The sequence below is a fragment of the Ziziphus jujuba genome, chromosome 12 (genome assembly GCF_031755915.1).
Source record: "Ziziphus jujuba cultivar Dongzao chromosome 12, ASM3175591v1".
Lineage (NCBI taxonomy): Eukaryota > Viridiplantae > Streptophyta > Magnoliopsida > Rosales > Rhamnaceae > Ziziphus > Ziziphus jujuba.
In genome coordinates this window covers 6,749,295-6,767,039 of record NC_083390.1, presented here as the reverse complement: position 1 = coordinate 6,767,039, position 17,745 = coordinate 6,749,295, and the positions used below count along the sequence as shown (strand labels likewise).

General features: G+C 31.4%; 1 protein-coding gene across 1 annotated transcript; it reads right to left on the bottom strand.

The window, feature by feature from the left end:
* Nucleotides 1-1,078: 1,078 nt before the first annotated feature.
* LOC107428744 (threonine--tRNA ligase, mitochondrial 1) lies at nt 1,079-8,646 on the bottom strand. The gene is made up of 20 exons (XM_016039332.4): nt 8,308-8,646; nt 7,949-8,186; nt 7,795-7,854; nt 7,547-7,636; nt 7,123-7,197; nt 6,883-7,011; nt 6,676-6,765; nt 6,257-6,345; nt 6,046-6,142; nt 5,880-5,966; nt 5,506-5,590; nt 5,036-5,130; nt 4,439-4,471; nt 4,264-4,350; nt 3,763-3,855; nt 3,499-3,591; nt 3,191-3,412; nt 2,372-2,443; nt 1,739-1,810; nt 1,079-1,447 (listed from the first exon to the last, which is right to left on the bottom strand). The coding sequence occupies exons 1-20, from the start codon at nt 8,592-8,594 to the stop codon at nt 1,352-1,354; spliced, it is 2,190 nt and encodes a 729-aa protein (XP_015894818.3). The 5' UTR covers nt 8,595-8,646; the 3' UTR covers nt 1,079-1,351.
* Between the last annotated feature and the right edge of the window lie 9,099 nt (nt 8,647-17,745).

Genomic DNA, 17,745 nt, shown 5'->3' with positions numbered 1-17,745 from the left:
ACAGAGCACAAGTAAAGAGAACAAAGAAAAACATACAGCCAAACTCAAACCCCAATACATCACTTTTTTACTTTTTAGGGCTATTCATATGCATTTTGACGTGCATTTTATAAGTTCAATATAATAACAATAAATTATATAAAAGGTTTTGCTTTTGTGAACCCAAGAGGAGCCTTGTTGTGTGTTTTCTTATTGTAGATGTTTATGCGATGACCTAAATGATCAAATTAATGAAAATGAAAAAAAAAAAAAAAAGGCATAAATTAGTTAGGAATCTGCTAACTTCATGGACAAGTGGTTGGGTGTAATTTATTGTGAGGACTTCACATTGGAGAATAAATATACTAATAAGAGCAAATGTTACTTTTTTATAGAAGCACCAACCCAATTTTTCAGGCTTCTACCGACAACTTCTATCATGTGATATCTTCGTTATTTTATCCACTTCCAGAGCCTATAAAAGTAAACGAGTTCGATTGGGACTGATTCCCACCCGAATCATTTGCAACAAAAATAAATAAACAATTAATTACCGTACTTGATGAATTATTATGGGGCCATAGTTTTAAACCATAACAATTTTATTACAACTTAGAAGAGGGATTTCCTCCCTCAATCGTTATTATAAGTTTTATCATTAGACGATATAAATTATCAACCACAACATAATAACAGCATTTATTATGACTCAAAAAACATTTTACAAAATGTAAACTTTTAGCCACAATTAGTATCTATTTTTAAGTAGTGACTTTTTTCTTAAAATGATTTGCAAATAATCACTTGGCGTTTCCTAAATCGTTTCCTAAATCGTTTCCTAAATCACCAGATAGCTGATTTCTAAAAAGTACTTTTCATTTTTTCTCTTTTTTTTTTTTTCTTTTTTTCCCAAGCAAAACACTAGAAAATGCTTTCATCCTTTAAAATTGTTTTTAAGACATTTCAAAAACACTTCCAATTCAAAATGGACATAAAGAATGTTTTCTTTGCATTAACCGCATGGCATCGCTATGAAGCGCTATTTAAAACAAAACAAAAACTTTGAACCCAGAATCAGGCATAGCATCGAAAAATGGTATGATCAAATCCAAAGAATATTAGTCTGTCAATCATTTAGTAGAGGAACTTATGCGAGGCAAAACATGCAAATTTCTAGTCTTATTGACCAGGAAAAAAAAAAATCCTAAAATAAACTAAAAAATAAAAATGTAAATTATCACCCAGAAAATATAGATTTTCTTGGATCCAAAAGAGACAGTTAGCATCTAAAATAACATAACAAATGAGGTTCACCTTTTACATCTTGTATTCAATTCAAATCACTCAAGCATTCTTCAAAACAAAACAGCCACTAGCGAAATGCATCAGTTTCTTCTTTGAAACGTTTGAGTAGATTATCAATGCTCATAACCGGATGATCCGACTTATCTCTCTCTCTTACACTAACCTGTAAACATTGTTCAAGGATTACTTTGACAAAATGGTCGATGCACGACAAGTATATCAAGCAAGCTTCATATATGCCAGACACTTAAGGAACTTCATATGAATCAGGGTTGCACCAAAAACACAATGATTTGCAGCTTACAGTACATACAAAGAGCTAGTGGAATAAATTCACATCTAGTAACTGTATGCTTGTACCAAAGTGTAATACATAATGATCATGCATGACAAACCATCTAACCAAGAGTGGCCACCAACAAATATAAACAAAATAATTCATGATGGTTAGAACCTGTCCAGTGTTAGCTTCTTCCTCGCCAACCACCAAAATATAGTTATATTGGGCCAGCTGAGCTTCTCGTACCTGCAGGGACCAAAACAGACGAGTAAACAAACAGAAACCACAAAAGACAAGAGAAAACTAAACAAAGGAAAAATAACATCAAACCTTCCTCAGACCTTGACCTTTATGTAGCATGACACATAATATCAGATGAATTAATTAACTTTAAAAAGCTTTTTGTTCACATCACCTAGCACTCTCTTTCAACATCGCTATCAACCACCACTAATTAAATCAAAATATGACATTGATATTGAAAAAAAAAAATGTAATTTCCTACTGTCCTTAAATATTTTGAAAAATATTTGATACAATAACTTAAGCCTTCTCAGCACAAATTCATTATTAAAGCTTTGAGCTACGCAAACATTTAGAACGCAGCAGTCAATATCTTATTAAGACATGCATCTAACAATGTGCATTTGATGAGTCTGACATCAACAGACCACAACTTGAGCCAATTTTAATATTTCTGGTTAAACATGACCTCTAGCAAACACCAAAAGATTGAAAACAATAATTGTAAGTTACTGTTGTTAAAGAATAAAGCAGCAGCATGTGAAGGAGTTTCGATTGCAGTACCTTCTTTTGGATCTTTCTATCACTTGTGTCAACATCTACATAGTAACCAGCTTCATGAATCTGATCCCTTACCTACAATCATGCAACAAAAAATAAACATTCAGTCACTTCAGAAAGTAGAAATTAACCTAAAAAATATTCCGGCCAGAATAAATTTTAATCGGACGATTGCACAACCACTTCAAGGAAAAAGGTTTGGTGTACCTCAACTTATATATATATATGATACTACAACCGATTCTTACCAACCCCTATAGAAATACCTCACAATACTCTATGGAAGAATCCAACCGGGAAATATTAGATACACTAAAGGGGACAAATATATATATATATATATATATATATATAATGGTGGCCAAAACACTTCATAATATTCAATAAATATTGCCGATATAATGAAATATGAAAATGAGAACTACCAAACACGCCAATGTAATGGATCTTCATTAGTCCACCCTAGGCCCACTGAGAGGCAACTAGAGAAACTTAGTACTTGACTCATAAGGTGAAGAACCCAAATAAGACAAGCCTACTAAATGGCTCATAAGATATTTAAACCAAACTCAAGCTTAATGCTTTGCCCAAGGGATTATTTTCACCGCCAAAACTCAAGCCATAGAAGTACCATTAGCTATAAGCTCTAAAAGCTTAAGAAATATTTGTAAGATCTGTTGGTCCTATAAGAAACCATGATGATAACACAAATATCAAACATGTACGAAAAGAAATTAAAACAATATTGACGTAATAGAAAATGATGTACTGTACTAGAACCAAATGCAGAAACAATAAAGTACAGATAACATATTAAGCTACCTTCAGTGCATATGGCTGAGATTTCTCAGACACGGGGCAAACAATTGCCTGGCGTGGACTTAGCCAGAATGGCCATTTGCCTTTATAGTGCTCCAACAATATAGCAAACATACGCTCGACAGATCCCAAAATAGCTCTATGAATCATAACAGGTACCTCCCTCTTAGCCTCATCCTCTGCTGAGTAATACAAGTCAAATCGAGCAGGAAGCTGGAAATCAAGCTGCATCCACAAGAATCACTCCGTTTTAAGTTATAGTTCCACAAAGTTAAGAAATGGTAAAGATAAGAAATTAAATCATTTTAAACCTGTAAAGTTGCACATTGAAATTTCCTATTCAATGCATCAGATACGCTGATATCTATCTTTGGTCCATAAAATGCACCATCTCCTTCATTTATCTGTGAAACATAACAAACAATATAAGCATCCAAAAACTGTGACACCCACAGTGTATCTCAATAAAGTTCTCTAAGATGAGAAAAGTGTTATATGGTCAAAATATACTTTGGAAGTACTGAAAGAAGAGTAGGCTACACTAGGGTGCAATTACAGCAAAGAAAGAAAAGTACCTGCCAAGGTTTGCCAAACTCATTTAGAGCCTCAGTGAGAGCAGCCTCAGCTTTTTCCCACGTAGTGAGCTCTCCCAGGTATTTCTCTGGCCTCTACAACAGATACTAATACTTATGTTACAAACAAATACAAATACCCTATTCTGCTAGGCTTTGTCCCAGGTATTTTTCTAGCTACAACAGATACTAATACTTGTGTTACAAACAAATACAAATACCCTATTCTGCTGTGCATACAAAGCAAAACATGCATGCAAAAACAGACAGAAAGCGACAAATTGATGGACAGCCAACAAACTTAAGGTAGAAACACATCAAAACAAGACCTAGAAAGTTGCACACAAAAAGAGCAAACCAGGAAAAGATGCTCAAGTACCCAATAAAGAGAGCAAGTAAGAAAATTGACAGACAATCATCACTAGCAATTTGCTTCTTTCAGTCATAAAGATAATACCCAAAAGGTCCAATATATTTAGCCCAATAAAGGATGAACTGACATACCGTAGATAGCTTCAAGTCAAAAGTGAAGCCAAATACATTGTATGCATAATTGATAAATTCTAAGACGCCCCGCACTTCTTCTTTTATCTGAAACATGAAAACCATAAACATTATAAGCATAGAAGTAAAAACAGTTTTAAATAGTTTTCTAGCGTTCCAGTATAATTCAACCCACCTGGGACTCCCTGCAGAAAATGTGGGCATCATCCTGCAACATATTTGGACTAAAAATTGTCAAAAGAGTAAAATTTGTTTAAACCAAGGGTAACAAATTCGAATTTATAGCAGTTTAATATTAGAATTCCAGTTAAGACCAACCCTCTCCAAGAGATTAAGTTCTCCCCAAGAAGATAAGAACTTAATGAACTCATTCGAATTGATATTAGAATTCCAGTTAAGACCAACCCTCTCCAAGAAGATTAAGTTCTCCCCAAGAAGATAAGAACTTAATGAACTAAGGTACTTACAGCCCCAAAAAGATCCCCCCCCCCCCCCCCCAAAAAAAAAAAAAACAAAGAAAAAAAAAAGAAGGTACAATAGCTTAATTGTGATGATCTGGAAGCTAGCTAACAACTAAAATTTAGCTAAAACAGAGGTTCCATGAAATCCCTATCATTAGACTGGAATCAATTAACACTATTATCACTCAAAATTCAACATTATAACCACATGTCAGATAATAGAATTCATTTAGCTGCCTATCATTAAACTGGGGATTGAAGAATGCAGCCATCACTCAAAATTCAACATCACAACCAAATTAAAATGCCACCTGCTGAAATCTCCGAACACGAGTTAGTCCAGTAAGCGCACCACTGGCCTCATTTCGATGCAAGACACCAAAATCAGCCAGTCGAAGAGGGAGTTCTGCAGAAACAACCAAAACATCATAATGAGGACAAGTCAGAAAATCTAAGCAAATGATCTTAGTGGTAAGCAGGGTTGCAGAATGATATACCATAAATGGGACAAGAAGATACGCATAAAAAAGACGAAGAGCTTATTATAAGCAAAATTAACAATTATCCAATAAATTTTACATGAATCAAATTGACTTAGAGTCTAGAACATTTACAAGTTTCAACTGCTCTACATTAAAGTTTGTTTCAACTTTGATGAGAAATGTTCAACTAAAATAATTAAATAGTGGCGTAGTTTTTCATAAATAACATAAGTGACTAAAGTGGAACAAATAAATAAATAAAATATTTCAGGAAAAAGGGTTGATATACTATAATTTACCTCTATAAGAACGAACTCTGTGTTGAAACATCAAACAGTGCCCTGGGCAATTCATTGGTTTCAGTCCAAATTCCTGTTTTTCAATCTGCACAGGAACTTGATATAATCATACAGAAGACCATAAAATGCAGTACCTTGAGCTTTATGGATATTTAACCAAAAATAAATGCATCTAGACATGTAATTGCCCACACATGCACATGCAGATTAGCATATTGAAAAGATTAGTATCTTATTTATATCCTTCTAATGAATTTTCTATAGTATTTTCACTCTTTCTCAATTGCCCTCCGTTGATTTCAGCTCATGAGTTAAAGGTCCTTCATTATTGAAAAGTATTTTCATATATCGTATGATACGGCTCAAAATCTCACCTCAAATAAAAACATGTTCTCCTTGTAATTCGCAGCATGACCAGATGTTTCCCATAGTTGCATATTATACATGTTTGGTGATATAACCTGCCAAGAACGTGTAAATGAGGTGCACCAAAGTTGAAATTATATCATTGCCATTACAGCTCAAAAACTGAATGCCAACCTCTTGGTATCCTCTCTCTCTATATTGATCGCGTATAAACTGCGTCAATTTGTTGTAAACTCGTGTTCCAAGTGGAAGGAAGAACCAACTTCCTGGGCTGAAATGTAAAGCAGAAACATAAAAATCAATACGGTTTGCATGAACAGGTAAGATCAGACAAGACCAGGAAAATATACATATATAAATAAATAAATAAAAAAAGACAATGCACCTAAGTGGATGGCAGAAGAAAAGCTCCTGCTTTGTACCCAACAATCTATGGTCATACTTCTTCGCTTCTTCCAGTCGTTGGATGTATTCCTGCAGAAGGGTAACATACCAACACTAAATAAGAAAATAAACCATTCAATAACAACACACAAAACATATGGAACTAACAGAATTTTCCAGTCCATGCAAGAGAAGATAAGTTGAATTCTTCATATGAATTTCACCACCAAAAACTTGGCAGTCGCATTCACAATGGTTTAGAAACATAAAATGACCTACATAAGATATATTACCATCCAAAATATATAATTTTCAGAAAATTTTAAACTCATGATAAAAAGATATGGAAAAGCAACGTCTTTTTAAACTTTGATTTGCAAGACTTAAAAGAACTTACTGCAAGTCCTAAAAGTAAATCACCTTCAAACGTTTTTGATCAGGATAAGATATTCCATAAACCCTTTGCAAACTTTCACGATCTTTATCCCCCCTCCAATAAGCTGAAGAAGCCTGGAATCATAAATGTATAAGTTATGCCTATAAGTATCACATTGCATTTGTATAAATTTTTGAAAAATAAAAGTTTTAGAAACTACAGCTCAAATAGAAAATGAAAAAACACATCACCTTCAAGCATGCAAAAGCTTTCACGAATGATGTGCTTGGTATATGGGGCCCACGACACAAATCAACCAAAGGGCCACATCTATATACTGTTATGGTTTTGTCTTCTGGAAGATCTTTAATAATTTCAACCTGATTAAATCAGTTCATAGAGAAAAATATAAGAAATATGTAATGTATACAGGATTAGGAGAAGCATCTAACACTAATTTGTCTGTGTCAAAAGTAAGCAGCTTTACTTGCCTTGAAACTATTGTCAGAAAACATCTCAAGTGCCTGTTCTCTTGACACTTCAATGCGCTCAAAGGGCTGCTTTTCCTGAATAAAAGCCATGGAGTCTCAATGTGAGAAAATAAAATTTTCAAAGTCGTTGCTTCGCTCTAACTTCACATAGAAAGATAAATGACATACTTGGTATCTTAGTGACTGTACACATGCCACATTTATGTCATACTAACCGTCTTTACTTAATCATCATGACTGGAATCACTAATCAGTATGCTAAACTAATACCAACTGGTACAGGCATGGCTCTTTAACCATAAGCAAAAGCTTATCTTTTTTCCATTTCTTTTTTTCTTTTTCTTTTTTTATTTCTTATATTTGCTTGCTTAAAAAGAAAACAACAACGCCCCCAAAAAAAGAAGACAGAGAAAATGAACAATACCGCGGCAGCCTTGCTTGCCCCTGACTCAATTCGCTTGAAATGATCTTCATTCAAGCCCAAATCACCATAAAATGCATCATAATAGAAACCCTGCCATTGCATTAGAACATTTCAAAGGCAGAAACCGACCAACTGCTTAAGTAATAGCATAAATACGTTGATACACCAAGGTGGCATTACAAACTATTCAAAGCAATCAAAGCATATGAGCATGATAACAAACACTAATCTTGTGTAATATAACCCACCTCTCCTCTGGTGGTACAGGGTCCAATGCAGAGCTTGCATCCATACTCAAGCTCAAGTGACTGCATCAATTACAAAAATCAATCCAGTTGAATCCAGAGACTTTATTTGGGGGAAAAGAAAAAAATTACGAAATGAATAAAATGGTGGTTAAACCTGTCCAAGAATGTGGGCGCTAGAATGCCAGAAAGTGTCACGCCCTTCATCAGAATCGAAAGTGAAGAGCTTGAGTTCACAATCACCCTCTAAGGGCCTAGTCATGTCCCATAAAACACCATTCACCTGAGAAATCAAAGCATTCGCGGCCAAACTCTTCGAAATCTCCTTAGCGACATCCAAAGGCGAAGTCGTCCATTTCTTCCCCTCCTTCACGGTTCCATCACGCAAAGTTATCCTTAAAAAACCAGCAAACTATCAAAAAAAGAAAAACTCCATAACCAGCAAACAATCACAAACAAAAACACGCATTTACTAATGGAAATGGAGGAAAATTAGGGATTTTTTTTTTTTTTTACTTGATGGGATCAGAAGGAAGGGACTGGTAATGAGTTTTCTGCTGAGCTTGAATGGTCTCGAAGAGCTGAATACGTTTAGGAATAACCTCTTTGAGGTAAGCCTCATCCTTGGGATGAGCCGCCGCCGCCGCCGCCATGGCGGAGTGAGATGAAGGAGGTTGTACAGAGGAGGAGGAGAATAATCGGAGGTAGGGTTTTGTGAGAGAGCGAGAAGAGGATGAAAAATGGCGGCGAAGACTGAAAGGGAAACCAGAGAAGAAGCTCTTACGACATGATAGTAATAGCATATACGCTTCTTTCTCTCTTTCTCTCTCTGTCGCGCCCTGTCGTTTTGAAAGTATTGCTTCGTTTTAGGGAACGACGCTTTTACTGTTAGCGTGGAGAGCAAGTAGATTGACCAATTCACCCTGGGCCCAAATTATTGTTTACCATTTTTATTATTTTTTATGATGGCCGGCCGTCCACAAGTGCTTCTTTATACACCACGTAAATTTCTATTCCCACTGCATTAGTATAAAATTCCTAAAATAGCCTTTAATTGAGGATTCTATGATTAATTGGGGTGACAAGTTAAATTTTTTTAACCCCCTAAGCAAGGACAAGAAATATGGTTCTCATCTCGTAGCTCATTCTGTTTTCATACATATATATATATATATATAATAAAAAATATTATTTTTATTTATTTTCATAATTTATATTGTTCTATTTGAATATAAAAAAATAAAAATAATAACAAAGTCTTAAATATATCTTTCAAAAAAAATTAAAAATTCTCAACTCCCTAATATACCGGAAATGAGGAGGGGATGGGGATGAAAAACCTCCATAGGGTAAAGAAGGCTTGATTTCTACTCCATTTCCAATTTTGGGTCTATAACTTCGTCTTTTTTTTTTTTAGGAGGGGACACTATAATTTATGATTGCTCTCATTTGAAAAAAAAAAAATAATAATAATAATAAATTATTTATTTCTCTGAATAATAATGATTAAAATATTTAAAAATAAAAAAGAAAAAGTTAGTGGGTTTTTTGGTCATTTTATGTAGAAAGCAAGTGGGAGAAGAAATTTTGGCATTGCAAAAAGAAGCACCATTTGATTTGTCATACGACTAATGGTAACATGGGCCTTTTTTTTAAACTTTTGCTGGTCTGAGTCTCAGTCCACTTAAAAATAAACTAAGGGCCTAAGTCTACATATCATAATGGGCCAAGCACGGAGAAGTCTATAAAATAAAACAAAATTGTAACCGCAGAGAAAATAAAAAAAAATGTTATGTGCACTAGGTGTTTATTACTCATATGACAAAATGAAATGTTATTAATTATATTATTTCAAAAAAATAATGTTATTAATTATTATTATTATTATTAAATTATTTTGTATTAATTTTCATTTATTATTTTAAAATTTTACTCATTCATGTTTAGTTTATATAGTAAATTTGATGGTTATGAATAATTATCTCTTATAAATCTCTCGCATATATTAAATTTGTTTATTTTATATTATAATTTTAAATCAATAAAATAATTTATCTTTCTTTTAATAAATAAAAAAGATGTTTAAATCCATTAGTTTATATTATATTTTTAAATTAATAAAATAATAATGTATCTCTTATTTTATAAATAAAAAAGACGTTTTTTGATAGTGTCATGGGCTTCGGGTCAAAATCTTATACCATGTATGGGACGATCTAAACAACTTAACGTTGTAACTCGATTGAATCTATATGTATATTATACTGAAGCGGAAGGATTTAAATTTCGATCAATGTCTTTATACCACTAAATTGTTCCTAGGGACAACTAGAAGCTATTTAGGTTGCTTTTGCTTTATTGGTGTTGTACCTGCTGGTAGTTTTCCATCCAACTATGTTATTAATCTTATTTGAATATTGCTAAATTTACGTACCTACTATTTCATTGATCAATATTTTAAATACAAATGTGACAATATATAAATACTTTACACACATTAATAAACTTTGATATATAAATAAATCATAGACAAACCATATCCTCGTTAATAAACAAATTAATGCATGTACATAGTAATATTAATCAATGTAGATTTTATTTACTAAAAAACGTGTACTATAAAATGATATAGCTTACTTTATTTGATATCTATAAGACTCACATCATCTACAGATTACGACCAATTATTATATATAAAACTTGTCTAAGCAAAATTTTATAAGATTTTGTAAGCCATTACAAATTATAGCTACAAGTTTGTAAGTGCCATGTTATTTAATTTTACGGATTACACCCTAGTATATGAGTTTGGCTTGACCTAGTGGGATGTTACAATACCAAAAGAAAATGACCCTCCAAACAAGCGCATGCAGCAAGTGGCTAGATTGGACAACCAGCCCACTAAGCTCCAATTGCCGACTTCTATTTTCTCTAATTAACCCAAAAAAAAAAAAAACTGTATTATTTATATTTCTTGCTCTTTTTTTTCTTTTTTTTTTTTTAATTCAGGCTGGAGTTTTTTCATTTGTTGCACGAAATTCGGTGAGCTTGAAAATTGTACAACAATTCCATCACTGTGGTCATGAAGGAAGACCCTTCATATGTCTCCTTTCAAGCAAACATAGAATCATGTTTCTTTACCCTTGTAGTACAAAAAAATTATGAACAGAAAACAGGTGAGAAATATTAAAATTACAGCTTTTCATTTTGCTATATCTTGTGACAAAGAAAGGATAATAAGTCAATGCCGACTTGTAGATAGAAATTCAATTTTTTGGTAAAGATAAATTTGGAGAAAAGGAAAGAAAATTAAAAAGATACCAATTTCCAAAAAGGTATATATATATATATAAGGCAGCCAAATGACCTCAAACAAAAAGTAATCACGAGCTTTTTCAGTTTGGATTTACCACTGTAAATTTTGGTTCAGTTGAATCGTACATAAGTCTTTTACATAACTAAAATATCTATTAACACAACTAATAATTGTCCCTTTGAAAAACACATATCTAATGTTTTATTCAGTTTTTATTTATCAATAATTTTAAATCTAGTTTGGAGTTATATATATTCAATTTAAAGATGCTCAATCGTAAAGTTCCATAATATGTCTAAAATACTTGGCTTAAAGAACCAAATATACTCGAATGAAAAAATTGATCATGTATAAAAGAATTTTAGTTGTCTAAACAGAAGCTTTTCTTCGTGTTGTTGATGATCAAAATTTATTTAGATTGCATAAAAGTAAATAATTATAATTCTTGGTGTCCAATACACCCTTAAAATATATATATACACTAATGTCCTTTTGGACAACAACTTATATTGAACATACATATAATTGCATGTAATTCATAAAATATATAACTTAAAACAAGTAAATATTTATATATACTTATACTATATATTAGTGTTCTAAAAGGCATGCCTTGACACTCCGAGGCTTTAGGTTTAGAGAAAGCTTCTCGTTTTGGAACAGGGTTAAATAAAAGATGGCTAACGATGTATTAATCGCCTAATATGCACCATGCCTTCATAATTCATTAGTATTTTTCATCATTTTTTTTAAATTAATTTTTAAAAAAAAGATTTTATAAGAAATTAGAAATTTTTTTTTAAAAATTGTGTTAAAAAAAAAGCAAAAAACCTATTTGACAAATTCCTGGGCACTACACTGCCTGGTTCACCGGTTCAAAAGTGAAAAAAATAAAAGAAAAATTATAAATATTAAACTGCATATTTTCAAAAGGGAATGAATTGGAGTTCGGTAAAAAGATAGATAATAAGTTCCATTATATTATATCTAAATTTTAGATTGTAGGAATTGTTAAGTAATTATAGACTTGTATTATATATGAGACTAATTTTTTTGTTATAAACTTTGAAAGCTTGAAGTTTTCATGAATCTACTATGAATAGATGTTTATTAATTTTTTGTTGGAAATTTAAAATATATTGAATTTCCATGAATTTAATATGAATAAATGTTTCTTAGTTTATGTTAATTACATGTATTATAGTAATATTTTATATGTATTTTGACTTTCAAACTATAAATTACTTTATTTATTTAATAGTTTCAAATAATAATAAAAACAACGAAACGCTTTATTACATTTAGATTTCGCTAGATTCGTAAGACATAACTACATAATGTTGTCATGTTTTATGTTTTTTAAAACCTTGTTATATATATAATTTTCCTATCTTGTCCATCAATGTTCATGTTATGATACATAAAATATATGTATTTGGTGCTGACCCTCATACCATAATGTAAAGATTGATGCATATGGAATAAAACTATATGTATATATCTAATTTTACTATAATGAATTTGCATATTTATTTTTTTATAATAGATGTCTCAAGTCTTTTCACATATGTAAAGGTGTAAAAAAAAAAAAAATAATAATGATAAAAAAATCATACATCTCTCCACATGTAAAAGGGCATGAATAATGAATAATTGTGAACCAAAAAAGTATGCAAGCTCACTAACAAACTATAACAAAACTGTATATATATATATATTTATATGGATAAAATTTTATTCTACTAGCATAGACCACATCATGTATCTTACATTGTATATATAACCCATAATAAAATATCTCATAAATTACATAATATGAAATTGAGGTTTATCAAACAACTTAAAATGCACAACATTGTCAAATAGAATATTACTGTTTATATATAAAAGGACAAAGGAAAGAATGCAAGAAAAATGAGGGGGGACCTGACAGGCAATTACTTAAGGGTTAGGGCAGCCAAAGATTGGGAACAAGTTGGGTGGATTGTGGGACTGAACGGGGTAATGTTATATCATAATACATGTGCAATCATGTGCGTTCCGTTCCCACCACTCACTTCTCACACGCCCTTATATAATTTGCTATTTCTGTTTTCAACCACACTTTTATTTATTTATTTACCTATGTCTGCAAACATTCCCTACTAATTTCATATGATCCACACATCAACACCTTCCATCACTTTGTATCTTCCATAGCAACTTATGATATTCTTCGTCATTCACATGTCTTACATTTTTTTTTTTTTTGGGTGAATTTACTTGTCTTTGAATTAAAGAATTGATATCGAAAATTATATTAATGGTTTTTTTGAGTTTACATTCACTTTATCCTTTTAATTTAGAATTCCACACTTTTAAAATAATTCATAGACTGATAAAATGTTTATCCGAATTATTTACTCATAAAAAATTACTATATGTTATATATATGTGTGTATAATTAGTGTAATTAGGACCGCTGAAATTATGATGTTGACCTAAAAAGTTTAGTTATATTTGAAAGTTCATCATAATTTTAGTGTGTTTCACGGTTTTTTGGCCAAAAAACTGATTGTAGAAAATTATATATATATATATATATATATATAAGAAAATGGAAGAACCCTCTATGAAACGTACATGTCAGAGATATCTGATACATATAAACTAAACACCAAAAAAGATAATTAAATTATAAACTGGTCAAGTAGTCCTACTGTATTTTCGTTCTTGACTACTCCCTCCACATATATAATGTCTACCTAATGAATGGTCCAGATCAGTGAGTTGGCACATATAACGTGCACGGTATGGGGTGTAAGGTGTCATGGATCCACCGTTGAATTGATTATATATATGTACTTCCTATCATCATGAAACCTAATTAGCTTATCAATAACATATATACAAGTAATATATATGCATAAATATAATATTATATTATATGGTCTATTTCTATGTGGTCATGCATTATTAAAACCCTAGTCAAACTCAACGCTCAACATGAAAATTGGCCACCACTACAACCAAAAAAAAAACTAGAATGGCTACGAATTTAATTCCTTTCTTTTCATTTCTTTTCTTCTTTGAGCAGAAATCTGCAGATGATTGCATGTATGTTTTTGTAACCAGAGAATTTATAACAGCAACTACCTGGTTTTAATAATTACAAGAACAAATAAGTAAAACTTAGAGAGAGAAACAAAAAATTAAACATCAAATAATTAAAAACACGAGCTAGCATGCAGCAGAGAATATTAAACATGTATAATTAGCGACTGGGACATCGGACAAGCCACATGCAAGCACAATCTCTTTCCCTATCGGTCCACTCTATTGTGCATTAACTCAGAAGCCCTGGAGCCATACATATATATATATATATATATGAAGAACATGTCCGCAGATACTGTATACAATAGAGCACTATGGCCATGACCATGACCATGCCATGAATGATTATCTGCATGCATTTATGTCCATGTACGTGTATATTTGTTATATATGTGCATGCGAAATTTATATATATGCATATATAGATATATGTACATCTGTCAAATGTCATCATCATCTCACATGGACTGCCTTTTATTGTCTTCACAAACCCTGGAATTTTCTGAGCTACTAAGTGGGGACCCTAATTAAGCTACCTCATCCATGTTACAACGTATTCCGCATGCATATGCCATATTTAAATTTCAAATGCGTATTTGTTATTTGTATGCAATATTATTTTCCATATTAATTATATATATTGTGGGGTTGACCCCTATATCTCTGCAGCTATACTTTCCACTCGTCTAAGTCCTAGGGTCTTTAAGATTTTTTCTTTTTGCTCAATTAATAATATATATATATATATATATATAAGCCGACATCGATTTTTATTTCAAAATTAAAAGTTTTTAAGTTAAAAATATAAATTCTAAATAGAAATGATTTATTAGGTTTCACCAACACAGGTTTTATTATGTACTATATAATATACATATATATATATTTATATAAATTCCCAATACAATCCAATAGAGATTATTTATGATATATATTGGTCTAATTAATTAAAAATTTAAAATGTTCGTAATAATATTCATGAATATTTTATTATACATGACTCACGTGTGATTGATATATGAATTTTGTGTTAATTGTTTAAGCAAAGAAAGGTTATTGATTTGACTATACTGTTATTCTACAAATAAAAGCATCCCATGTGTATTTTGCTGTATCAGCATTATTTAGAGTTCCCGATTAGCACGTTATATCATACTTGAGAAACTCATCATAAAGGAATGTTTAATTTTCTACAAAATTTTCCACACCCTCAAACTATAATTAATTAATGTATTCTTCTATGTACACACTCGATGTTTATTACTTTGTGCCTATATCCTTTACTGTTTCAACAACTTTAGTATATATGTTAAACACAAAACAAGGATTACATTTATAGCCATGGATTTAAAAAACAAACCAATCATGAATCTTTCAGTCCATGTTGGAATTTGGAACACAAAACAAAAAATTAACAAATATAAGTTTTTTTTTTTTTAACATATATTCATATATATGTATATATATATATATATAAGTTAAATTTATTAACTAAACACATCTCCTCATTATAGATTATTTAGTAAAAGATACATTTTTATATTATTACAAAATATATGGTCATGTGGTATTCCTTTTCCATTTAATTATTGAAATGTGAGACGAGTTCACTTTCTTATAATAAATAAAGTTATAGTATTAGATAAACTACTAGTCAAATATTAAATCGAACGTGATATTAGGTACTACCAAGCTCGCACATTAGAGAAAATATTTGCATCTTGTGGCAAAAAGATAAAAACAAAAACAATAAACCTTCAGATATTCATTTGCATTAGGTACAATTGATGATAACATATATCCAATAATCCAAGACATTCCTCATCAAACTATTATTTAAATTCATTTTTAGTTTTCTATTGCAATCCTTTAACTACATGCATGCTTATATTCTATTTTATATATATATATATATTAATTTGTAAGACTTAAATCAAGAGGATTTGAGAGTTTTAAGGCATTTGGATTTGCTTAATTGGATTTCTTTTTTCGGTATTATTGCTTAATTGGATTGAACTCTTTTAAAAACAAATTCAAAATAATAAAACAAGTCGTAACTTTAAAACTATAATTTGGATTGTTTTATTTGAAATTTGTTATATATATTATATAAAGAGATCTTAATGTCTTATCACGATCTTGAATTTAGTTAATAAACTATAGATCCACGTTTTTATATATATAGTAAAATGAAAGATTCTCTTATTAGAGAACTCTTTTTTTTTTTTTCTTTTTTGAATAAATCAGATTAGAGAACTCAATTGTATATATATATATATATATACACATCCAAATGCCTTGATCTCGGACTTTGTCGATGCACAATAAACGTAAGACGTATGGCATAGAAGAAATACAAAAAGAATATATGAGATCCTGCAATTGGAGTAGATATGATCCAACACTTTCCCAAAACATAATTGTATGGAACATGCATAGTACTAATGACCATCCTTCCTCATTATTATGAAGCATTGGACAACTAGGCAAAATGGTGCCCATACTCTTTACATTTCTTATGCGGTTAGTAATTATATATATATATATATAATCATAATTCTAAAATTTCAATCATTGCTTCCCCAAAGAAGAAAAATATGGTATTTCTCAAATTATATAATTATAATCTATTTAAAAATAAACAATACCATAATGGGACCAATCACATTACAAACCACTTGATCAAATTATCCACTCAAATTTTGTTACATATTCAAGTCAATCCAATATTTGCCAGCCAATAAAATGATAACCAATTATATATTTATTTATTTTTATGGAACAAATATTATAGAGCATACCCTTTTGAAGGCACTGCAAGGGTATATCACCAAGATCCAACGGTCAAGACGTTGCCCAACTTGTTAAGTGGGCCAATGTTTCCGTCCTCTCTTTTAAGATTTGATTACATCAGGCACGGTGGTGGGTGCAGCTAAGCAGTTCTCTCTCTCTCTCTCTCCTGGAACTCGGTTGGACAACACTAAAAGGAAAACCATTACATTACGACGACCACCACCACCACCACCACAACGCGCATGTGGGAAAAACCAACAGTGGCACGTGTAAACCCATAATTTCTGGTTGTGGGTCCCAAGTGAAAAATCCTCATCATAGGTTGATTCATTAAGAGCCCTATGATGTGGCGGGTTTGGATAGGAAGTGACGTAGGGGATCAGATCTGGACACGAATGGAGAGGGCAACTGTCGGGATTCGGGGATTACGAGGACAATTCATATATCATATATTATATATGTGTTTGAGAGTGAAAATTATATTTTTTTCTTTTATTAACGCCCAAAAAAAAAAAAATATATATATATATATATATTTAATGTCCTTTTTAAATCAAAAGAAAGCGTCGCAGGGGAGAAAAAAAAAAAATTATATATATATATATATATATATTTGTAACAGAAAGCATTAGTGGCTGGCGTGAGCGTGCGAGAGAGCTGTCAGACACGTGCGTGGGTCGTTTTAAAGCTAGGCAAATGAGGGGGTCCCACATTTCAACCGATGCCCCACTTAAACAAAACGACAAGTA

Bases quoted from the DNA above. Each gene is read 5' to 3' on its own strand.
- LOC107428744 (XM_016039332.4), bottom strand. From the start codon at position 8,594: ATGCTATTACTATCATGTCGTAAGAGCTTCTTCTCTGGTTTCCCTTTC. The intron at 5,967-6,045 runs GTTGGCATTCAG...CGTTCTTGGCAG, and splicing joins GAGAGAGAGGATACCAAGAG to GTTATATCACCAAACATGTA. The intron at 5,131-5,505 runs GTAAATTATAGT...TTGTTTCTGCAG, and splicing joins CAGAGTTCGTTCTTATAGAG to AACTCCCTCTTCGACTGGCT.